Genomic DNA, 24,330 nt, shown 5'->3' on the forward strand with positions numbered 1-24,330 from the left:
GACAGAGAAAGTTGAGCTATTGTAACAGGCATGCAGATGTGTTAGGATATTGACTGAAAGTATAGTTATGAAAGCATTTCTCTCTTAATCCTTTTTACTAGGAATGGACATGCTCTACTGGCTTTCATGTTTTCTCGACAAGAGGGAAAGTTAAACCGCCAACAAACTATGGAACTTGGTCATCATATACTTAAAGCTCACATTTTTAAGGTAAAGCTTACAGCTTAATAGGTTTTATGACTTATTCATTTAAATACATCTTAGAGATTCTCCTTTGAGTTGCTTTACTAGTTTGTTAGAAGCTTATGCAAAATACCTGGTAGTGCTAACAAACAAAATTGTTACTTCTCTTTATACTCACAAATTATAGATATAAGTAGCATTTCTAATCCTATAGAGAGATTTCCTGTTATGTCGTTTCTGTTAGGGTCTCAGTAAAAGAACTGGAATTTCTTCCAGTCATCTTCAAGCCTTGTGGATTGGTTATAGTACTGATGGACTGTCTGCAGCCCTTGCTTCTCTGAGAAACATCTATACACCCAATGTGAAGGTAAGAAAATAAGCATTCATGTACAACTGGTGCTTTCATCTGCTGCTGTGGCTGTAACTCTGTTGATGAATATTGAAATTAATGTAACCCTTTAGAGGAAAAAAGCCACCACTATGCATCTGTAACTGAACTCCTTTATCATGAGCCTTCACCTACTTTTTTAAGCTGTTGTTAAAGCCCATCTCAGTTTTCCTTCATAGTTTTGATGGGAGAAAGGGTTTCACCCTGATTCTGATGCAGTAGCATAGGTAAGTGTGTAGATGCATTTTCAGGGGGGCAGATGCACCACCTGATCTGCTGGGCAGATATCAGCTGTATTTTCTTTTGTGGGGAAGTAACAAGGGAATTGCAAAAGGGGAAGTACTGTAAGAATGGAAGGGTGCAAAATTCCAGAACTTTGCACTATTATTTGAATCCCTGGATTATGGATAGGGAAATTCAAGTTGACAAGTTGCAATTTTGGCCAGCTGCTAAGCCTTTTGATTGGAAATTTGCATTTACGTGGACACAAATGCATGCTCTGATAATTTTTTGGAGATTGCTTTTTATACAATCTGGTTCTGTATTAATGGGACTAGTTACATAAATCTGCAGAGTAGCAGCAAGTCACGCAGATGAAATTGTGGTGAGAGAGTAGTGAGTTTCAGGGGAGAGGTGAGTCTTCTGTCAGGAGTACATTGTTCAGTAATACAATAATCAAATTGCTAACAGATTATTTTAAGCCTTCATATTGCTATACATGTGATAAAATCAATGTCTGCCAATAAAGTCTGCATCAGTATTAGGGAGTAACATGTGAGTACCTGAATCAAGATGTCAGAGTCGCATAATAATAATAAATTCAGACAAATATGAGGAAAAAATTTTTGTGTTGAAATTATATTTTAGGTGAGTCGGCTGTTGATCTTGGCTGGAGCAAATGTGAATTATAGGACTGAAGTACTAAATAATGCCCCAGTGCTGTGTGTCCAGTCACACCTTGGACATGAAGAAGTGGTCACTCTTTTACTAGAATTTGGAGCTGCTATTGATGGAACTTCAGAAAATGGGATGACTGCACTTAGTTATGCAGCTGCTGCAGGTCACATGAAGATAGTTTCACTGCTGTGCAAAAAAGGTGCAAAGGTAAGCTGATGCACAAAGATGGCAATGTTTGCAGCCAAAAAAAATCATGCAAAGGGCTAAGAAAACTGTTGTGGATTATGTAAGTACATAATTAACACACGTAGACTTGGAGCAGGGTGGTGGGGGAGTCCAGAACATCTCCACAGACTTCCATGAAGCATTTTCCATGTGCCATCATGACCCTTTGACCGTCCAGCCAATTTTGGATCCACCTCACTGTGCACTTACATAAGCTGTACTTCATCAGCTTATCCACGACTGTCTTATGAGAGACTACATCAGAAGCCGTAGTAAAGTTGAGGTAGACAACATCCACAGCTCTCCCCTCATCTACCAAGCTAGTCCCCTCGTGGTAGGAGGCTGTCAGGTTGGTTAAGCATGATTTCCCCTTGGTAAACCCATGCTGACTACTCCCAATCACCTTCTTGTCCTTCATGTGTTTGGAAATGGCTTCCAGGATTACTTTTTCTATCACCTTCCCAGCAACTAAGGTGAGGCTGTTTAGTTTGTAATTCCCTAGATCTTCCTTCTTGCCCTTCTCAAAGACAGGAGTGACATTTGCTGTCTTGCAGTGCTCAGGAGCTTCTCCTCTCTGTGGCCTTTCACTAGGCTTTTTAACTCTGAACAATTTCTTTCCCAATGCAGGCTGACTGGGTAGACAAGAAAGGCCAGTGTGCTTTGGTCCACAGTGCATTGAGAGGGCATTGTGATATCCTTGAGTACTTGCTCAATGTTGTTTGGCTAACTCCTTCCCAAGAGCAACATTCACTAAGAAAAGGCCAGGCACTGCAACAAGCTCTAACAGCAGCTTCCAGTATGGGACACTGTCAGGTAGGTTGGTAGTTCAGATATTTCCAAATCTGTTTGAATTTATCAGAATTGTACAACTGTGCTTGCAGCTATTTTGAAAAGAGGTTTGGAAGGCAGCGCTATTGAAACTGCTGATATTTAAAATAGTAGGCATTCTTAGCTGCTGTTTTAAATGCTGTAGTCAATTGTCCAATAATATTATTTGCTTCAGTATTTGTTTATACGTAACTTTCTGTGTACTTTTTCCTCTCTGTTCCTGGAAGTTGTTCTAAATCTTTAGTGGCAATGATGATATTCTGTATCAGTGATCCAACCTGGTATGTTTCTGCTTCAGGTTGATTTTATTTTTTTTTTTTTCATAGTATAACAAATCATATATTGCACGTACATGCACATGCTTAACTTTTTAACCTGATGCACATGTCAAGTTATAGACTTAATTCTGCATAATGTTACTTAAGACAGAAAATTGGGATTGTGTGCGTGTATATGATAAAAGAAGGTTTCTCAGCATTACAGTATTATTCAGTAAAAGGAATGCTAGAAGTAAACACATAAGAGATGCAAAATGCTTTCGATATTTAGGCGATACAACTATGCCTTCTGTTCATTGGGAAAGCAAATATTAACCTGGATATAAAAGTAATTGGTAAGTAAAGATACTTGAATAAAGATCACACTGATGGAATTTCCTGTGAATGTATTGTAAGCGATATGTCAAAAACAGAAACTTAAAATGTCTTCAGTAAAACCATTTCAATATTTACTTCTTTTAAATCTATTTTTAATTGCTGTAAGATCAAGAATCTGATCTTTAAAGTTGTTTACATGATTCAAACATAAGAGATGTATATGTGTAGTTAATTTACTATATGATATATATAAGCCATCACTGTCTGTCAGTATAAATTTGAGGATTCTGAACTATGATTAACTTTTATGCGTAATTATGTCACTCTCATAAAAGTTATTTACTACCACTGATTAAAAGAAAGCAGTCAACTCCTGAATATCAGCAAAATAGGTCATATTAATCATAAATACCCTTACCTGAAAATGTCCATCTTTCTCTATTTTTAGGATACTAAGAAGCTTAATTCTTAGCTAGAAAAAAGACTTGTGTTTCACGAATTTTAAATAGATTATATTCCAGCATTTCAGGTTACAGAGTTTTCCATACATCGTATACAACTTGTCATACAGCCTGAAAATACTCATAGACTCTCTCCTTTCCTACCTTTGCTTTTTCCTGTAGCATCCAAAGCTTTTGCTAGTACGATTTTACTCCCTCACCTGGTTGCTGCAGTCTCTATGACAGTGTCTCCCATTAGAAAATCTGTTTAAAACAGCCTTAGAGGAGGTTTTAGTTTAATAATCTTTCACTAGCAGGTGGTTACAAAACATAATTTTCTTAATAAAATAAAAACACAGAAAAACTTAATTTATAACTCACCTCAACTTTAAAAATTAGCCTGTAACAATGTATGCTTAAACCATTCTGTGAAGAATTTTTGAAAACAGCTAAGATCTAAACAACGTCAAATGAAAAAAAATTGGTATTGTTATTTTACAGGGTGTATGCAAATGTTCTGTTTTTTCCCCTTTGTTTTAGACAATGTGGAGCTTCCTTACTGAACTGGGATGCTTTGTTTTTATTTTTGGCATTGTTTGTCTTGATTATTCTGTTATATGTAGGTCACACAAGAGCTCATTAAATCATCATCATGCAAAACACCGTGAACCAATTAACAGAAGGGCACTGGGCTGTTTTTTTTTAAACTGCTTTTCATAACTTTCAGTCATCTTCAAGTTATACTAAAAATCATACTGAACTAACTCTGATGGATTGTAAACAATATTAATTTTCTTGGATTCATATGCATGGAGAGAGAAGCACTCTCAATTGTTTTAAACCCTTTATCTGTTGCTATTTCTTGCAAGTGACTGCTGGTTTTTCTGATCCACCACATCTCTGCTGTTTTTGACAGGTCATTTCTTATATCTTGACAATTGAAAAGGATCATGAAATAGATATCAATGACACTGATGACTTGTGGGGAGAAACAGGTATTTCCTTTTGCATATTTTCCCTAATTAGACTTGCTCATTTAAGAAGTAAGAGTTTTTAATTTTGATTTTTTAAATTTAATTTTCTGTGATAGAAGTCAAGGGGAAATACCAGATTTAATAATAAAATGCAGTTTATAAGTAAGTACAGAGTCATGTACTGACGTGTTATATTAAGATTACTGTAAATTGCTGACTTCTAATTAAATTTAAAATTTTCAGTGGAAATAAAGTGCATCAGGCTTCAGTGTAGAATTTTATAGGATTATCTGTTTGAGAACTTTTTGAAAAATCTCATTTGTTTGCAGGAAATGCTAGGCATTTGTTCTAATGAGGCAATGGATGAAAAGACATGCCTTTATGTAAGGGAAATGGCAAATATTTTTTTAAAGACAGACTGTAAGGTGTGCAGCCTGCAGCTGAAAGTTTCCCTGTTTTACCATATGAGTAGCATCTCAATTTCATTTAAACAGTGGAGATTGCACAAGCAAGTGGGAAAGCAGTCTCTTTTAATGATTGTCAGTAGCCTCTTCACATACTGGAGGAGCAAATGTTCTTTATTCCTATGCATATACAAAACTCTTGTTGCAAAGCCAATGAATTCCAGAAAACATACATCTGTTTCTAAATCAATTTTCCTTTAATATTTCCTTGTCAATGTTTTGTATTGAAATTCTTGGTTAATGTATTGGGAGCCTTTACTCATTAAGTGCATGCTTCCTTATACAGTCCTAACTTGGGATGGAGGTGGAGGTCTGAGTCCCTGTGGCACTTCTGTGCTCTCTGAGATACAGAGTAGTAAGTTTGGGACAAGAAAAACACGTAGAGTGAGTCAAGGTAGCCACAGGATTAGCATTACATGAAATACTACTCTGATTATCGAACATAAATTTATCTGGAAAGGATGCTAACTTAGGTGCTGCTGGAATCTTCGCAGTTTTGCATGTGTGGGTGGACTTACATTTGCATTGTACTGCATGGTTCTGTGGTGTCTATTTTGTAAACGGGATCATGATACGGAACTGGGTAGCGATAAAACGTAGAAGTATGAGGCAGATGGAGTGAGGGACCGTGTTTTGTGAGTTGCTGTTCTGGAAAGGGAAGATCCATCGCACCTTAAAACAGCATAGAACAACCTTAAAGGTCATTCCTGTTCATTCAGTAATATGTTCAGGAACAGCTTGTTTCTGTTCATGTATTTGTGCTGCTGTTAACCTGCTTGAGTCCTAAGTTGGTTCCACTCATAGCAGAGGCTATTTCAATATCATTTTGCATTGTGAGTCTTCTAGAGGGAAGGATGACTAGAGATCATAATTTCCATTCCCAGTATTTTATCACATTAATGTAGATGAAGGTCGTGTTCCTGTGAAGTACAGGCTCAAGGCAGGTTAAATAGCAAATTAAAGCGGAGCAGATAAAAAAGTCACATAACACATGAGAAGGTGTAGGGGTGGGAGAGTTTTAAGTTTAATTCTCTAAATTTCCTTAGTTTGCCTTTTCCAAAGTCCATGTTACTCTCTCTTGGCTGCAAAAGACAATCTTAGGTTAAAGACATCTCTGAGATGTTTCTCCAGCCTCATCTGTTCTATACAGATTAGCTAATTTGGAGCATTACTTACTGTCTAGTAAAAGTGGTAGAAAATAGCATCATTTTGGCTGCTGTCAACTTTTGCAGAGTACCATTAGGCTGATCAGAGGGGAGATCCTTTTGAGCAGAACAGTTGGAATTCCTGAGCAGGATTTAGTGGTGATGTTGTTTAAACTGACTGGAGGAATTGGTTAGTTGTCCTATACCTGGATAAGGTATAGGGAGTTATATTGTTGCTGTAATGTTAGTTATGCCATGAGTTAAAATTGCTGGTACTGACAGAATAAAAAATGTGAAGTTTTTGAACAAGATAGTATGTTTTGCCTTTAATGTTAATATCTGTAGCAGTTACTTTCCAGTTGTTCAGATCTAAATAGTTGAAGTAACTGTAACGTAATGAAGTACCAGTGAATGAAGAGTGAATGGGTTGGATATTGTTTAAAAAAACCCAACACAAACCCAAACTACTTCCTGCAGTGTTTGTAATTTCATTTATCATCGGCATTCAATGGAATTTTAAAAAATTCCACTTTATCATGTTTGAAAATGCTGAAAAATGAGTAACAAGAAATTCAGGATTTGACCCACATCTTATTGGAAAATATAAATTGTTAGGATTTAGAAAATGGAGGGATGAGTCCTTCGCTGATTTTTGCAGAAGTTAGTACGTGAACCCATTTTCTAAACAGCATTAACACTACTGATGACACTACCAACACAAACAACAACCACAAAAAGTTTTAATTTCAAGCTCCATTTAAAACACACAGTAAAATGTAAGAGGGGAAAAATCATGATGGGGAAAATATTTTTTTTTTTCAACCTCCATGAGTGTCACAGTGAAAAGCAAGCAGTATAACCAGCTATAGGAGAAGGTGGCAAGCTGTTTAAGTGTATAGCCTTACAGCAACACTGCAGCATTATGGTACTGAGTAGAATCACAAAGTATTAGTGCCAAATGTGTGGCAGTTACCTGCTTTCTCACAAGCCCCATATTGTGAACATAGATGTGCATTAGTTTTCATCTTAAGAAATTGTGTTGGGCTGCTCCATCCAGCACGTGGGTGCGCAGGTGTGTATGCAGTTGCAATACTCTGGTGTTTTCAGCCAGGGCTGAAAGGGTGTCTTCTGATAGTAGCATCTATCTGTTTAAAAGTTGCAAGGTTATGGCCATAGGTCAAGAGCACTCTCTGTTGACTGCATACATTGTTCAGTTCAAAGAAAGACTTGTAAGGTGAACTAGAATGTGGCTGTCTTGTGTACTGGGAAACGTATGGCAGTCCCTGAGGTCTGGAGCAGGGTTAACACACAGGAACTAGAACCATTCATTGATAACTTACTGTGGTTTTCACCATGAGAAACAGAGGAAACCATTCTTAAGCAGTGCAGAATGAAGCTAAATTGTCCAAGAATACAGACTTTCTGCAGGTAGCTAAATATCTGATATTTGGCAATACATCACTACTAGGGACTGAGTAAAAAGTACTTCCTAGAACTTGATTTACCTTTGCTGAACCCCAGAACTGTTACCATCTTCACCTTTGGGAAGGGCCTGATGGAAAGAGGTGAAATGAAAATGGAACTAGAACAGGCTAGTGTGTTTATCCAAAATTTTCATTATGATTCCTTTTAACCTACAAACTGTGCGCGTGGTACAGTTGTTATCTTGGAGAATCATCTCTTTATTTACCAGAGAAAGTCTCTGGCTTATTGACTTAACCTGATTCTGTCTAATCCATTTGAGTCTGAGAATAGTTACGAAATAGTTGTGGAGCAGCTGAGTTGAAAACACTGGGGATTTGGTAACTCTCACATAATGTGCATATGCGAAAAGATGTGATAAACCAGCTGAGAGATGATGTTGATGAAAATGCTTTCTTTTAGCCCTAACAGCTGCAGCAGGAAGAGGAAAACTGGAAGTCTGCAAGTTACTTGTTGAACACGGAGCCGTTGTGACGAGAGCTAATAGGAGGGGGATTCCTCCACTTTTCTGTGCAGTACGGCAGGGGCACTGGCAGGTCTGACACATCTTCACGAATAAAATGGATTCCTCTGGGAAGCGGTCCTTGATTCCTGCCATCTCTAGTCCTATAATAAATTAGTGTAAATTTTCTAATACACATTTGCGTCACCTTCAAAGGGATGTGTTCAGAAGCTCACTTCTTAAGTTATTAAAAGTGATACAAAGGATTTGAAAGTACATCAGCTGCATGACAGCCTTAGTCATAATATACCTGAAAAGTAGCACGTGGGCTTTAAAATGCTTTGTTTCCTAGACCAAGAACAGAGGCGATTTCAGATTCTCCATGCTGCTGCTGCATTAATGGAGAGCAGACCTTAGGGTCAGGAGCCTTCCTCATGCTGGCCACTGCTGTCAGGAGAAGGCCCTGAGCTGCAAACAGTTAGCTTGAGCTGCACAGGATTTCTCAATGATTGCTATAAGTAACTCCTTAGTCCTCTTCTTTAAAAGTTCAAGCTGTTCTGGCTAAGGTTTAAATCTACCAATTTACTTTTAAATTGCTATTTTCTATTTCAGATTGCTAAACTTCTAGTGGAGCATGGGTCTGACGTGAATTTAAGTGACAAGCAAGGGCGAACTCCACTTATGGTGGCTTCTTGTGAAGGACATTTGAGCACTGTGGAATTTCTGCTTTCTGAAGGTAGAAAATAAACAGTGGTTCAAGGTTGCACCTAGCTGTACCAGAGACTGCACCTGTGTGAGTTATGTAGTTTTGTTCATTAAACAGGACATCTTCCTAACAAAGTTAACTTTCGCTTTACAGGTGCAACCATTTCATCTCTGGACAAAGAAGGATTGACAGCTTTGAGCTGGGCATGTCTAAAAGGCCACAGGGAAGTGGTTCATTATTTAGTTGAGAAAGGTGCAACAACTGATCAGACAGACAAAAATGGACGAACACCCCTAGACCTGGCAGCTTTTTATGGAGATGCTGATATTGTAAGTAGAACCAACAAGTAGAAATGCTACGCATGTATTGAATTCTCATAATGCAAAACAAAGATTAGAAAAAATACTGCCAAACAAAATAGAAAAGTTTGAGGAAGCAGCCTTTGAAAATTCTCTTATGCTGCTAGCATCTTGACCGCAGCTTTTACTTGGAATGTGTTTACTTGGAAAAGCATTTTCTAGGTAAGGTTTTAGTACCAAGGTGGTTGTGATAGAAGTCCAGCATTATGCTGTTACATTTTACAGCATGCTGTTGTACTTCATCATGAGTGTTGTAAATCTCAAGAAAAAGTAGCGTTTACAATTTCTGTGTTGGATGAACTGGAATTGGGGAGGAAAAAAACCCCAAAAACCCCTGTGGCACATGAAAGGAAAATATCTTTTTTCTGCAGACCTGTCAAGGTAATCTGACATGGTCCTTGTCAGTTGGGTGTCTTAGTGGAACAGAGACACCAAGTGAGAGATGTAGGAAGGAGAATAATATTGCTAGAATAGATGAAATGCAGAAAGATTTTTCTTCCTCATCATAAGGCACCATTATTTGTCTTTGATAGTTATCTTACACGCTTTGCATGACAGGGAGAGAACTGTGAGAAATCCTTAAGCTTTTCATCTTGTGAAGGTGGCACCGAGCCCATCTCGGTGTTACTCTGCAGTCTATGTATGTGGAAAATACGAGACCTGAGGTGTAAATTCAGTTTTTCTCAGTTTGTTCCACAGGTCATTTCAGAAATACAAGTGAAGCTCCTTTTTCGGTTCTGCTCCTTTCTCACATACTGCCTTCTCCCCCTGTAATAAGGAAAACAGTACAAGAATCTAAGGCATTTTAAGTGAAGTTTTTCTGAATCTGAAATGGACCGTGCCTGTCACTGAGATCAAAAGTATACAATAATATGTCTGTGATTTAGAATCATCTCTCTTTAAAATCACAGGTTTTTGAAGTGGTTGTATATCTTTGTTCTCATGCTTCAAAACTCAGTAATTAAGCACAATTCAGAAGCCTGGCCAGATAGGAATGCATTTTCCACAGACTGCATGGAAGGGCATGCTCAAGTCTGCATGCACTATAAACAGATCCAGGAGTTATCAGGAAGCTAGAAAGAACAGCATATGCAGCCTCCCAAACTTGCTAGTGTCTTTATTTCTAGAGTTTGCATAAAACAGCAGTTCTTGAATGAAAATACAGCCATGCAGCATAACTTGCTATAGCCCTGTAAGTCCCATTCGGCCTTAGTCAGAATTAACTTGAAATTGTAAATAAGCCCTTAGATCCTGTACTGGCTTTAGCAGGTTTCAGAAGTCGCATCACGGAGCTATTCCTGCTGCTGCGAGTGTTCGTAGTAACACCGGGTACCTGAAGAGGGACTTTCCTGCTGGGGAGCGAGGGGATGCCCAGGCTCCTGTACATACTTTCTGTAGGTTATTGCATCCGAGTTGTACAGGCTGCCGGTTCACCTGGCAGACTGGCCACATCCACGGTTCAGATGGCTGAACAGCCTGACCCTTGTGCCGGAGCAACAGAGGTGGAATAATGGGAATTTGGGGATCAGTCAGCAGGCCAGCAGCTTTGAGTCTTGGGGGCCTGTTAGTGGGAAGGGATGTTAATATCTCCCTATTGTTAATACAACAGTATTTACAGATGTATTTGGGCAAGCAGTGGTTATGTGAAAGAACTGTTGTTTACATCAAACCTGCCATTGCTGTCATTTCCTAGATATTGCGCTTCTGATTAGTGTTGCTGATGGACAATTACTAGAATTACTCCATTTTCTGGATGCTTGACGAATGCTTGGTGGAAGCTGGCGGTGTCTGGCAGGCTTATTTTGCTTTCTTAAACTTTCTTATTTGTACTTGCTGCATTTTACATTCGCTGCATTTATGACAAACTACAGTGTTAGACTGCTGTAACAAATGGTTAAGAAACGAATAACATTTTAAAAAATGTGGTTTTCTTTGTATAGAACAAGAACCGTAAGTTGTATTTTCACTGTTTATGAGAACATTGTAAAATCTGACCTTACGCACTTAGGAGTCCGTGTGTTTTCTGTTCACTGCGTGTCTGTGGCGTTGTGCACCATACTGGGAGCATGTGCTGGCACCGCGCTTCGTGCTGGCACTGCTGCCGTACGGCACAGCTGAAGCTGAAGGTGCGGGGCATGCGCTGCGGCTGGGCGCTCCCCAAGGCCCGCTGCCCCTACGCTTGAGTTGCTGTGTCTGTGTACGGGCAGGCAGGACGTGAACAGCGGAGGGAACAAGCATAACATGTTGGGCTTAGTGCTTTTTGACACAGGTACTTCCAGGAATTTGGGGGGGGTGTTTGTATATTTGAATACAAAGGGCGCTGCAGCCCTTAGGTGCAGTTTGATGGTGTTTCCACACTGTGTTGTCTTCAGTGGATGCAGTTCAATGGATTTAAAGCGGCTTTAGCATACACTGGAGTGTATATTCAGTATACTTCAAGGAAGATTAGGCAGTAGCTTAAAAATTTCACTGTTCTGCCTCTTCTGCCAGAAAGAATGTTATGAGGCTTATCTTGTGTCTTTTCACAGGTGCAGTATTTGGTAGAAAAAGGAGCGATGATTGAGCATGTCGACCACAGCGGCATGCGGCCACTGGACAGAGCTATAGGATGTCGTAATACGGCAGTAGTGGTTATGCTACTCAGAAAAGGAGCTAAACTAGGTGAGTAAAACTATCCTATACTCGGGAGAAACAACTGAATATTTACTTTGCTAGAATTACTGTAATTTCTGTAAAATAGATTAAATAAGTGAATCTTGAAATGCACTCTAGGTTTTTGCAGGTTGTATGTTTGCAGATGCCTGCTCAAGAGAAATCAATTTTTCTTTTAAAGGCAGACTCTCAAGACTCACTTCAGAAGTGAGGAAAAGCAAGTAATTTTATTCTTTTCCTTTCTCCAGTGTATGTTGATGAGGAGGTCTGGAGGAGTCATTCTTTATGCAGTTACTCTATCAAGATATACTTAAACAATAAAATTATTATTATGCTATTAGTGATGCTTAATTCTGACACTATCAATGATCTAGATTAAGAAGTTTTAAGTTTTAATAATGTTCTTCTAATAAATTGTAGAATCATGGTTTTGCAAAGGGTGGGCAAAAAATATATGTCCAAATGCTCTATTATCAGTAGGCAAGTAGATGGTGCAGGTGTGTACATGATAATTACTGTTAACTATAAATCATCATTTATTATTATTTAGTTACTAAGTATGATCAAATATAGATCCTTGCTTGGGCCTGAATTTTACCAGGACTTTCATACTGTCCTATAGTGGTTTTTGACCAGGGGTGAAACGAACTGGACTTTTTAATATCTGGATGCTATCTATGTGGGGGCAGCAGGGCACAGGTATGGGTATATACGTATTTTAAATACATGTGCACACACTGCTGCTAATAATTATAATTCCATGCAGGTGGAATATCTACTGAAATAGGACTAGCCTTTCTAGTGTTAATAGATATCAGAAACACACTTTCTTCCCTTTTGTCACAGATCCTTAAATTTTAACTTGCAGGAAATGCAGCATGGGCAATGGCCACCTCAAAACCAGATATCCTTCTTATTCTGCTACAGAAACTGATGGAAGAAGGAAATATGCTGTACAAAGTAGGTAGATTTTTTTTTTTTTCTGGTAGCAGAACATTGGAATTCTGCCTGAAGATAGATTATTACCTCTTTACAGCTCATTTTCTGTTCAAGCGAGGTGTGTACTTGCACATCCTCTCATGTTGAGAATGAGACCAAGAAATCTTGAGAACCCTGGGAAAGAATCATTGAAAAATCCTGTGTAAAATAAATGAAAATTTAAAGATAGAGAAGTACTTTTTCTTTCTGTTGAGCAAGGTGCTCTGGGAGCATTTGTAGCAGTCAGTTGCTTCGTAAGAGCAACTCGGAATGTAAGGTGCTCATTTGAAGGTGCCTTGTGGAATTAAGTGACATTTAGGCATATCATTTTCCTCAGGGATAATGTTCTTTTGTATGCTATTTAAATGTGTAGTGAGGAAGGTGACAGCTTTTTTGATAGTGTCTTTTTACCTAGTGGTGATACGTTGCTCAGAAGAGGGACTGGAATTATTTTTGTAAACTGGTATAAACACCTGTGTTATTTCACCGGCGCAGCATTTAAGGTCTGTTCTAGCTAGAAGACTTGTAATTTGTAGGGGTTTTTAATAAAAGCCTTCAAATATGGGAGATAAGGTGGCAGATACTTGTTCTGTATCAAATAGCTTTGCACAGTAAAGAAGAGACACCCTTGAGACTTCGCCATCATGAATGAGGGTTGGACCTGCTTAGCTGCTTCCAACCCCGTATAGCAGTCTTACAAATTATCTGGATGTATTTGTAAGTTCATTGATCCTGAAATGGGTTTGGAGCTTTATATCCAAGCAGGTACCTTTAAGCATGGGACATCTTTCAGCGTAAAGGGTGATGGATTTTACACTACAAAGGCAGTCCTGTCATTCCTGGGAAGCCTCTTTTATGTCCCACTTCTCTAGCAGTGCATTGAATGCCACTCATTTATGGCTCAGGAAGAAGGTGCCACCGTGTCGCCAGCACCAGTTCATTTTCTTCAGTTTCTTCTCAAGTTGCAGGTGAACCTTGCCTGGACTTTGAGACCACGGAGTAATACAGCAGGACTTGGAACTAATATGTGTCACAATTTGCTACAAGGGGTTAAATTCCCTGCTGATATCTATTTTTAGAGTGCTTAATTTTATTATAGTAATTTGAATGGACTTGTTAGAGCTATGATATGTCAGTTCATTAAGCTTTTTCCAATATACTTTTGAGTGTTTTAAATGAACAGTTGTTTTGCAGAGTAGCACATATTTGAGCATGCTCACAATATGCAGTAAGTACTTTGCAGCTCTCCAGCTGAATAAAATAAGATAAACCTTAAATATTTTCCTTGCTAACAGTAAATTTTGATCACTTTGAGTATTAAGATGAATTAAATAAAAAACACCCAATGTTTATGAAAAGAAATTAACTTGTTAAAATATCCATAAAGAAAAAAATTTCTTCATCTGTCAACTGCAAGATTTGCCTTTCTTACCATACTAGGAGGATTTCGGTGTTTGTAGGAAAACTGTCTGAAATCTTCAGTTTATTATGGAGAGTCTGAATATTTCCAGTGCCAAGGGCAGGTCACTCGGGCGGTCCCAAGGGACAGGTTCGCTCTCCTATCCAACCTCTGTTAAGCACTAGGAGAGTGACCTTTGACTGCTTCAGATTCATAGACTCAGTCACGCAGGTAGTGACAGCTGAGGCAGCGGCCGGGCTGCAGGTGTGTGTGCGGTGGTGTACATGCTGAACTTCTTCCTCTTTCCATCCAGCCCCTTACGTTGCCAGAGCTTGTTCTGCGCCATCCCTGATACAGGATATGTTCTACTAAAGCATCTAGGCCCTAGTATTAATCAACTACATCACTAGATATTTGATTGCCGTGTTTTAAAATAGAGTTGTACATACATGGGCATTTCTGGTACAAAGTATAGTATTAACGCAGATACTATCCTGATGAAATACCATTAAAGCTATGAGTTTAGAAACACACGAACTCTAGTTAACATGCAAGTTCACCCGTTGCGTCTGTGTGTAAGCCTAACTCATACGGTGTATGTTTAATTAAAAAAAAAAAAAATCTGGCTCTGTTTTCCACTTGAAGAGCACCTGTTGGTAGATGTGAAATATAAACGTGCTTTTTTGCAACAGTATTGCAATATTAAGAGTTTGTGAAAAGCCTCTTGTTCCCTGAATTTGCAGAAAGGCAAGATGAAGGAAGCAGCACAGCGCTATCAGTATGCTTTGAGGAAGTTTCCCAGGGAAGGATTTGGAGAAGAAATGAAAGCATTCAATGAGCTGAAAGTTTCATTATACCTGAATTTATCACGATGTCGACGAAAAACGAATGTAAGCTCTTGCTGTTAATCTGTTGCCTCTCTGACACTGGGAATCTTGGACTTCTGTTCTACTGCATTACGGAGTTTGTACTTAGACATTGATTTTTGCTATTTTAGAATCCTTTTCACTGTTACTCCGGTTTGGGATTTTGTTGTGGCAACAAATCGGGACAGTTCATAAGATGAGGACATGTTGCTGTGGGGGATCCATTACAGTTGTTGTTATGTAATCCAGTTCTTTTGGAATGATGAACTGCTGGATGTTTTTGGTACTTTTAAAGGACTGAATGGAAAATGGCACCACTACCCTTTGTTTATTATACAGCATAACCAACTACTGTGGCTGTATTGCATGTGCTGGTTGTTTCTTGGTTCCTTCACCCGTGCATCAGATGCCTGGTTGTCACGGTTTAACTCCGGCTGGTCATTAAGTACCAGGCAGCCACTCCCCCCTCACCCTGAGGGATGGGGAGGAGAGTTGGAACGTAAAACTCGAGGGTTGAGATAAGAACAATTTAATAATTGAAGTAGAATAAAAATGAAAGAACAATAATAACAACAATGACAATAACAGTTATAATGAAAAGGGGAAGGGAGAGAATATAATCCAGAGGGAAAGGAAGAAAGGCCACGTGGTGCACAAGGCAAGTGCTCACCATCTGGCGACCGATGCCCAGCCAGCCCCCAAGCAATGACCTGCCCCTCCGGCCAACCCCTGAGGTGTAGGTACCAGGCACGGCGTCCCACAGGATGGAACGCCTCTTTGGCTAGTTCGGGTCAGCTGCCCTGGCTGTGCCCCCTCCCAATTCCTTGTGCCCCTCCAGCCTTCTCACTAGCAAGGCCTGAGGAACTGAAAAGTCTCACATCAAAGCCAAAACACAGCACCATGCTAGTTCCTCAGAGGATAATTAATTCCATCCCAGCTGAAAGCAGGACACTAGTGAAAACCTGAATGACCATCACAGCAAAAACTTCTGAATTTTTTGAATATACCTTACACTGTTCCTTCTTTTCAAACAGTAACTTCTTAGTTCCTTAGTCATCCAAGTTGTTCTTGGCAGCAGCTCCAGTTTGAACAGTTTCTAAACATAGGCGTCCAGGACTTCACAGAGACACTTCACAAAGCCGCTGCTTTGCACAGCACTACTCATTCTTTCCTTTCTGTGCTAGAACTGCCTCTCCTGATGCCTGTCTAGATGAGACTGCCTTTTTCAGTTGCATCAAACAGCAGAAAGTGGCTGTGACCAAATAGAGAGAGTGTGTGTGCACATTTCTTATCATATCCCACTGATAAACTCTCATTTGCAGTTTGCTAATCCTGAAGTGTGTCACCTTACATCTAAGGCTCAAGTTCACCACATTACTCTGCACTTGCACGATGGTTTTTTTTTTTATTTCAGCGTCAGTACTTTCCAACCTCCTCATCATGCTGATACAATTCATTATCATGAACACCCTGTGCTGTGCATAGCTGTTATAAAAATTAAGACTTGCTTCTGCCTTCATCTTCCCCTAACAGTCTTTGCCTTCATTTCATTCTGGCTTTGTTAGTTCCAGTCTTTGGTTTAACCAACAATTTACGAAACTCTTACTCTGTGTTCTTGTTAAATAAAGACAAAATGCATTATGTTTAGTGGAATTCTTCTATAAAAATTTCACGTACCTTATCAAAGAAAGCTCTGGACTAGTCCAACCCGTTTCCTGATTTTTCATGTTTTCCTCTAAATTCCTAGGTCTTTAACAGGCCTTTGTCCAGAACACATTCTAAAGCCTTGCTATTTGAGGTGGTCATTTATCCTGTGAAACACCCAGTCTCTTCTAGCATATTTACATCTTTGGGTTGAAGAGAAACATATCTTACCGGTATTAACATTGTTTTTACGCTGCCTTGGAGTCAGTTTCCCTCAGAGATGTGAGACACGGTTGGCAAGATGACATCTGATCTCAGTCTGTCAGAAAATACCTGGTCTTGCTAACTGATAAAAGTTGACTTTCTATACCACAAAGCAATCTGCACTTTCAAAGGATTACCAGGAATAAAGAGCATGCAGCTTTCTTTATTGTCAATGTATAATGAGTACATCTGTTTAAACTGTTAGGACTTTGGTATGGCTGAAGAGTTTGCTACCAAGGCGCTGGACCTGAAACCCAAGTCTTATGAAGCCTATTATGCTAGAGCAAGAGCCAAGAGGAACAGCAGGTACTGCAGGATTCTGTGCATCTGCACAGATCTTTTTAACTTCTAACACTTCCAATAACTTTTTCCTCTAGTTGTATTTGGAATTTGCAAAGAAAAAGTAATTTTCCTTGTGCACTTCCCATCTGTATTAGGTCTCTGTATTGGTTAAAGCCAACCAAACCCAGAAAGCAATACTGAATACTCATTTAGGTAATTATTAGGCAATCGAGAAAGTAACCAATTGATATGAAGGAGGATTATGTTAAGTGTAGGAGTGAATGGGATTGCTACTCCGTGTGACTCAGTAGACTGTTGTCACCAGGGTGCCAGCAAACCCCAGCACTGTGTTATTTATTACCATGTTTGTTTATTATTTATTACTGGGTGCTTTCATAGGACAGGAAATGTTGAATCATTAGCAGTACAGGATAAAAACCAAGGGGAGAGAGGAGGAACCATCTCTTCAAGCTGGAAAAATAATCAAACTAGAGTGGTATAGTTGAAGCATCGGGAGAAGTGCCATTTCAATTCACGGTATTTTTTCTGAGCAGAAGAGTAAATGGCCATGAAGCACTTGTCAGCAAGTTACCTGCTCTGAAGGTAACAGTGAAGAGCTTATGAGACAAAGCACCAGTTCCTAGCGTTACCAGCAGAGTTCTGCTGCCTTCCTGAAAATGCTGTTACGATACGAGGGAAAGGATTTAGGGCTGGGTCTGCGCTTGCCCTGTAGGAAAGAATTTCCTGGGTTGGAAAAGATCCAATTATATTGTCACCTCCTGCAGCAGGAGATGACAGAGTATTTCTTTGAAAGTGGTGGAGGTGGATTAGTAGTACGCAATGCTGAGACTCAGCTTTCCCCAAGGTTCATCTAACATATACTTTTTTTTCTTCCTAAACAGAAAACTACTTGCTGCCCTTGCTGACTTACGTGAAGCCACGCAGCTGTGTCCCGGCAATCAAGAAATAAAACGTCTCCTGGCTCGAGTAGAAGAGGAATGCAGACAGCTTCAGAGAACGCAGCAACAGAAGCATCAGTCTCCACACCTACCACAGCAAATAAACAACTCTGATAATGAGGAGGAGGGCATTATACAAGGTGCGAATGACAATTTTAACCTTCAGGACAGGAAGGATGAACTGCTGCATGCTGATGAATCCATTTCCCCTCCACAAAGGCTGCAGTGTCCCTCAGCTGCTTCATCATACAGCAGGACCCTTCAGGAAGGTGTTCAGCAGAAAGCTAGATCTGTGTCCCCTCAAAGCAGAACTGGCAATAAATACCTGAGGGAGCCAGGCTTGATCATGCAGCCAACAAAGCAGGCACAGATTGTAAAAACTAATCAGCACCTGAGCTCCACCCAGCCTGGATCAAAACCGGGAAGCGGCCAATGTAATGCAAAGACCCAACCATCTTTTCAGCATCTTCCCCAAAGTCCCTTGCCAGTCCGGCACTCTAAAATTCAGCACCTGGATGGGACGAGCACACTGTCACCTGGAGGCGCTTCCACAGGTTCTGAACTGTACAGTGAGAAGTTCACGTCCAGCCAGTGTTCCCATTCACAGCACAATGAGAATCTCTCTTCGCACTCTTTTGCAAATAAGTCTAAAACCGCTGACAGGTCAGCAGCCCCTAGTCAAATGCATTTCAGTGAAGCCAGGCAGCAAACTCCTTCAACTGGTGGTGTCTCTTCTAGTTCTCCAGCCAGCAGCATGATTCTTGTCAGCTCGACCAGCAGCTTAGCTTCAGCCAGTAGTTTTTCAGATAGTATTAAGGGGCTCGGCCCCGATGTTCGACTCAAGGAGAGCAACGTTAATCAGGTGCAGGGGGCTGGGGCCGACTACAGACCCCGCAATACCCCATTTATGGGCATCATGGATAAGACTGCCAGGTTCCAGCAGCAGAGCACTCAATCCAGTCGCACTTGGCACTCTCAGGCACCGGATGGATTATCAACAAATGTTGCTTTGGGGGGCATCCAGCCCTCAAGTTTTGAGCAGCTCTCAGTCAAACACTACCAAACTAAAGTTGCCTCTACCAGTGCTGCCCCAGGAGACAGCAGCCAGAATGGTATGCAGGCTAAAGAGCACGAGGAGCTTAAGTGCCAAATATCTGCCCACTGTCAAGACAACAGGTCACCTAAACAGGCTTCCCATTTATATCCAGATGCTGTATCAAAACAGCAGTCTCACATCAGTAAGGAGGGCCACCTCAGCCACGTCACATCTACAAAACCAAAGCGATCATTCATTGAATCAAATGTATAAATACTATTTTGTATAGTTACAGGGTTGTGAAACTTGGCTCATAACATCGTAGGTTACTTCTATACAAAATACTGATCGGCTGGTCACTTGTGAGTTGGAGTAAGCAGTCAGGGTTGGCCTGTACTTACTGGGCTACAACCACTTTAAACTGTTCCTAACATTACAGGACAGTTACAGTAACTGGAGTAGTAGATTTATGTAGAAAGAGTCAATTAGGATCACCAGTGCACCAAACGAGGACCTCGAGCAGAGAAATCCTTCCCATTAATTCCCATTAGCTTTTACATAGGGCTTTAATCTTGGCTTTCAGTTATATCTCACTACTTACATGATAATTGTGCCTCTATAATGCTTAAGTGCTTCTCAAAACAGTGTTAAGAAAGGTATCTACTGCGTAATACTCAGATCTGTATATGTATGCAGTTTTTTTAACTCAAAGATCATATTTTATCACTTTTCTAGTGGGATCTAATTTGGGTTGCATGATGTACATTTAGGAAGCATAAATAATTTGTGTATGAGTAAACTATAAATGGCCATGTCCTGACATGTAAATATAACTATTTTTAGTAACTAGAAGAAATCAAGTAAAATAAACAGTGACATCTGCATGTGTATTGAAAGGCTTTGACCAGATTGGTTATTGCACTGAGGAACACAATATTACAGCATATTAACAATAATCGCACTTTATATAGTTTATCTAATCACCTTTGGGTGCTATCTTAAAGCAAAATGATTTATTGTTTTATTTGTGATATAGGTACAGCAATGAAATGTTTAGTGTTTTTATGGGAAACCCAAGAAATTGATGGAGCAAAGATGGCAGTCTGAGGAAAAGTGTATGTGCAGCTGCATGACAGGATGAAGTTGTTAAAGTTTTTTTGGAGAAAAGGTTTTATACTGGCAGAACAAACAGATGCAGTGACATGCCTATGAGTGCAATTACGTTGAAGTTGTCACCTTTACATAGTCACTTTCCACGTCTTCTTTGTATACAGTGTTTTATGTACATTGTAAACAACCGTACCCATTTTTACAAATTCTTGTTTGCATCATTATGCTTTAGCTTATTTATTGTTTACTGTTTCTTTCGTATTTTGTACAAGTCCTATATTAGTCTTGTCCTGTAGTTCTATTTTTGCACAGCTACTGTATTTTTCCCATACAAAATAAAGATTATTAATATACCTGTGGGATGAGATGCAGTCACTGATGGTTGCAGGAGAAACTCTCTCCCAACTTTGCCAACTATCTGTTCAGTAATAGGGAACACATTTTTGGTTTTTAAATTAGAAAAAATACGGATTATACAGTGCTATTTCTTACCTTCTGAAAGACTACCTTTGCAAAATCAAGGCTCAAAACTCATAAATGTAGTGAAAATTCTAAGAAAATTTTATTTGAGAAACTGAATCTGAATACTTCCATTTCTTAAATAGAAACACTGCAAAATAAAATTACCAGTAACTTAAAAGTTTTTCTGGGAGCTGCTAATAGAGAAGATTTTCTTTCTAACAAACATTTAAATGACAGCCACAGATTAGAACAGAAAAACATTTTTTTCTTTCCATTTCTCTCAGATAATTATTTCCTTTTGCTATATACAATTTCATTTCAGTTAATTCTAACAAACAACTTCAAAACTAGGTGGTTTAATTGTATTTCTGCTGAGTCTCCAGCCAGCGACTGATAGCCATTTTTAGTGTCCTGTTTGGTGTAAGCATAGGAGAGTGGAGAGGAAGATTTGTCATGGGACTAGATCGTCTTTGATTGCTGATCCAGTTTTCCATTGCTTCCTTTTCATAGGAGTAGCCATCTACAAAGAAACCATCATCAAAAGCTTGTGTTACAGATGCTCAGGCACTGCTACACTGTACAGATGTTTAGCTATTTCAATTTAAGAGGGATGTAAGGGAATCGGCTTTTCCAAACAGGAAAACTGAGAGACAGAAAAATTAAACAGTCTCTGAAAGCTGCACCATGAGCTCATACATACTTGTTTCAAATTGCATAGTTAAAAGTATTTAGTAAAACTTTATGCAGCAGTAAGATCAAAATTTGGTTCAACTTTTTAAATTATACTGTACTGGGGCGAACTACCTATTACAAGCTGTTTTTAGAAAGCACTGCAAATTTATCAGCTACAGCTGCATCAGCATATAAAGCAGCAGAGCATGAGAAGCTCTTGCAGCTGTGAGTGACGCTCCCCCAGCGAGCAGAGGCAGGGCAGCAGGCGCAGGGTGGCAACACAAGGCACACACAGACGCAGCTCTCTCCAGAGAAGGCTGCACTGGTGCACTGAAGATGTTGCCACTCCAGCAGTTTCGGTTGGCTTGGACTGGCAGCAGGGGCAGCAGGTGAAGCAGCCCCTGCCTGCCTGCAGGACTGTGCCTGGTGGGAGCATGGCATTAAGCCGTCTCAGTGCCAGAGCTTGTGACCAAGGTAAGGGAGCAGTGAACAGGGCCAGGGCAGCCTTCCTGCGTCCTTCCCGGTGGTTAAAAAATGACGTGCAGTGCAGATCAAGTTCATTACAAAGCTGTAAAAAGGAACTGCGGTGTTTAGGTAAGACCCACTAAAACAGCAAGGTGAGGAGCCACGAAACTGCACTGACAGTCAGCGCTTGCAACAGCAGCGGTCGCTGGGGTCCTGGAAGGGTCCTGTAAAGAAAATCAGCCCATTCTCATCACTGCCCGCAACTGCAGTTTGTTATGTTTACTTTGAAATTAAAGGCACCATACCAGACACTGTTGAGCCCCACCAAGCATTTATGAGTAATAATCGTCCCAATACTTACAGAAATGTATCACAAGGTTTGTATTTGCTAGCTAAGGACAATGGAAGAGGAAAGATAAAGGGTACTGAAACATCACTGTGCCTGAAACAAAGTTTGTAATAAAAAACCCCCAGTATGTCAGTTAGTTTAAAAAAAAAAAAAAAAGGTGGAAGTGGGAACTCCCTGCCAAAAAATCCAAAAATTAAAAGACAAAAACCCAAATCTGTGTTTTATCAAAAATGCATAAATGGCATTTAGGGGTTAAAGTTACTGCATGCCTTTGGTTAATAAAACTTAATCACAATTTAAACAAAGATTTCCATTTAGCTGCATCTTGAGTAACTTTGTAAAAATAATCTTCACTTCAGGAACCATTTACAGAAAAAAGAAGACAATGAAAGCTGACCAGGAATATAAACAGTTTAGCCTACTTTCATGCTCCTATCTCTGACTATAAAGCACCAAAATACATTCTGCACTTGTTAAGTAAGACTTTTTTTTCCATTTGAATGATGCATAATGTGAAGTAAAAGCTGACTAACACTAACAGCGAGCACACCTGAAGCTTGCCCCTGTGCAACGCTAAGCACCCAGCTGGGCAGCCAAGCTGGCATGCACAACACCCGTGACACCTGTCTGCTGTCACGACTTCAGCTCTTCCAGCCAGTACCAAAGCAAGCTGTTACTCTACGAGCAGAAACAGAGGAATAAACCACATCTTCCCCCCATCCCCGACCCCCCGGCCAAGCCAACTCTTGCCACAAACACCCAGGAACAGCTCTGTGGTACAAACCCGCAGCCCCCACGCCCCTAACACAGGGCTATGCTCCATCTCCTTCCCCTTTACTGAACATGAGCCACTTAATGTGGGGAAAAAAATATCGTAATTAGGCTGGTCTCTTGATTAAAAGAGAAGAAATGCACAGTTTGGCATCCCACCTTCTATTTTTGCTTAAATTCTACATAGCACAGAGGCATGAAAGTTTTACTTAACTCTTACCTAGCTTACCGAACTAAACAAACTAGCCAGCTCAATTTGCTTAGTTACTTTCTAATCTCAGAAATACTTAAATTCCTCCAATTTGAATCTGCAAAATCACACTACAGGAACCGGGCAGTAAAGAAGCTAGCTAGTGAATATAGACATTTCCAAACACAAAACTACTTTCCTTCACCTGTCTTGCCACAAACCAACCTTTCTCCTGTTGCAAAGGCTGACATTTCTGCTATTATTCATCAGCTTCTGCAGAAATAAAGCAAGGTCAGGAGCTCCCTGATGTGCCCACCCTGTGTTCTGAAAAGCAGAGGAATCCCATGGTTCACAACAGCAGTGCAATACATGAACACTGAATGGCACACAGGCAATATTTATTAGATAGTAAATACTATAACTGATCACATACACCATGAACATTTTATTTAAAAAAATGAACAGTTTATCTTAAAAATGCCTGTTTGTTTTTGTAAAATACATGTGAATAGTGACTAGCGGTAATTTTCAGCTTTCAACAAAACTATCCTGCTCTAAAACTATGTATCCTTATTTCAAAATTATATTTTAAAAAAAGGATATGCAAGGCTGTCTTTCCTACTACTACTGTTCAGAAGCTCAAGCACTGTTATGTGCAGCACTTACCGCTCCAAGAGTTAACAAATGTTTTCGTATTTTGAACATCTGAATTCTTGAAAACCTGGCCCGATACCTCAAAACTGTATGAAGCTAGTCACTGTTTACAGAGCGTAAAAAAAAAATACACTGGTCTTTTGACCATCACATGCCCTGCCTCTCTGCCCCCAAGATTAGAAGTACAAAACACTAGTTCTTCATAAAATGTTTTAACTACATGAAACATCTTCTGCTCTTTGCATATCTCAGTTCCAAGGTCTTGCTGAATTTGAATGAATTGCATTCTGTACTAACTTTTAAGTGCCACACACATGGTGTGCTAAGAGTAGTAATGAGCCTGGGTTTTGGTTCCTCCCCACCCCCAACTCCATTTTGCACTTAACAAGACAAGTCTGTAAATAGGCTTGTAATTATATTTACAAAGGCACATAAACAAAGGAACATT

The 24,330-nt window shown here is 39.8% G+C and overlaps 2 protein-coding genes across 14 annotated transcripts in view; one reads left to right on the top strand and one right to left on the bottom strand.

Moving 5' to 3' along the window:
- The window catches only part of TANC1 (tetratricopeptide repeat, ankyrin repeat and coiled-coil containing 1), a 95,574-nt gene extending 74,902 nt beyond the window's left edge, over window positions 1-20,672 (top strand). For all 5 annotated transcript variants that reach the window (XM_055719173.1, XM_055719174.1, XM_055719175.1 and 2 more), the window contains 13 exons: window positions 102-210; window positions 428-550; window positions 1,439-1,675; window positions 2,321-2,506; window positions 4,474-4,552; window positions 8,025-8,158; window positions 8,677-8,800; window positions 8,924-9,099; window positions 11,658-11,790; window positions 12,650-12,741; window positions 14,902-15,048; window positions 17,138-17,238; window positions 18,117-20,672. In XM_055719173.1, coding sequence (XP_055575148.1) covers window positions 102-210; window positions 428-550; window positions 1,439-1,675; window positions 2,321-2,506; window positions 4,474-4,552; window positions 8,025-8,158; window positions 8,677-8,800; window positions 8,924-9,099; window positions 11,658-11,790; window positions 12,650-12,741; window positions 14,902-15,048; window positions 17,138-17,238; window positions 18,117-19,482 — 3,007 coding nt within the window. In that variant the 3' untranslated portion in view covers window positions 19,483-20,672. The remainder of the gene's footprint in view (window positions 1-101; window positions 211-427; window positions 551-1,438; window positions 1,676-2,320; window positions 2,507-4,473; window positions 4,553-8,024; window positions 8,159-8,676; window positions 8,801-8,923; window positions 9,100-11,657; window positions 11,791-12,649; window positions 12,742-14,901; window positions 15,049-17,137; window positions 17,239-18,116) is intronic.
- A 185-nt stretch (window positions 20,673-20,857) lies between these two features.
- The window catches only part of WDSUB1 (WD repeat, sterile alpha motif and U-box domain containing 1), a 32,057-nt gene continuing 28,584 nt past the window's right edge, over window positions 20,858-24,330 (bottom strand). For 8 of the 9 annotated variants that reach the window (XM_055719181.1, XM_027807658.2, XM_055719179.1 and 5 more), the window contains one exon: window positions 20,858-21,301. In XM_055719181.1, the coding sequence (XP_055575156.1) occupies window positions 21,138-21,301 (164 nt within the window). In that variant the 3' untranslated portion in view covers window positions 20,858-21,137. Of the gene's footprint in view, window positions 21,302-23,453; window positions 23,553-24,330 lie in introns of all 9 variants that reach the window. The other variant, XR_001334861.3, reaches the window with a different exon arrangement.

The sequence above is a fragment of the Falco cherrug genome, chromosome 8 (genome assembly GCF_023634085.1).
Source record: "Falco cherrug isolate bFalChe1 chromosome 8, bFalChe1.pri, whole genome shotgun sequence".
In the NCBI taxonomy this organism is placed as follows: Eukaryota; Metazoa; Chordata; class Aves; order Falconiformes; family Falconidae; genus Falco; species Falco cherrug.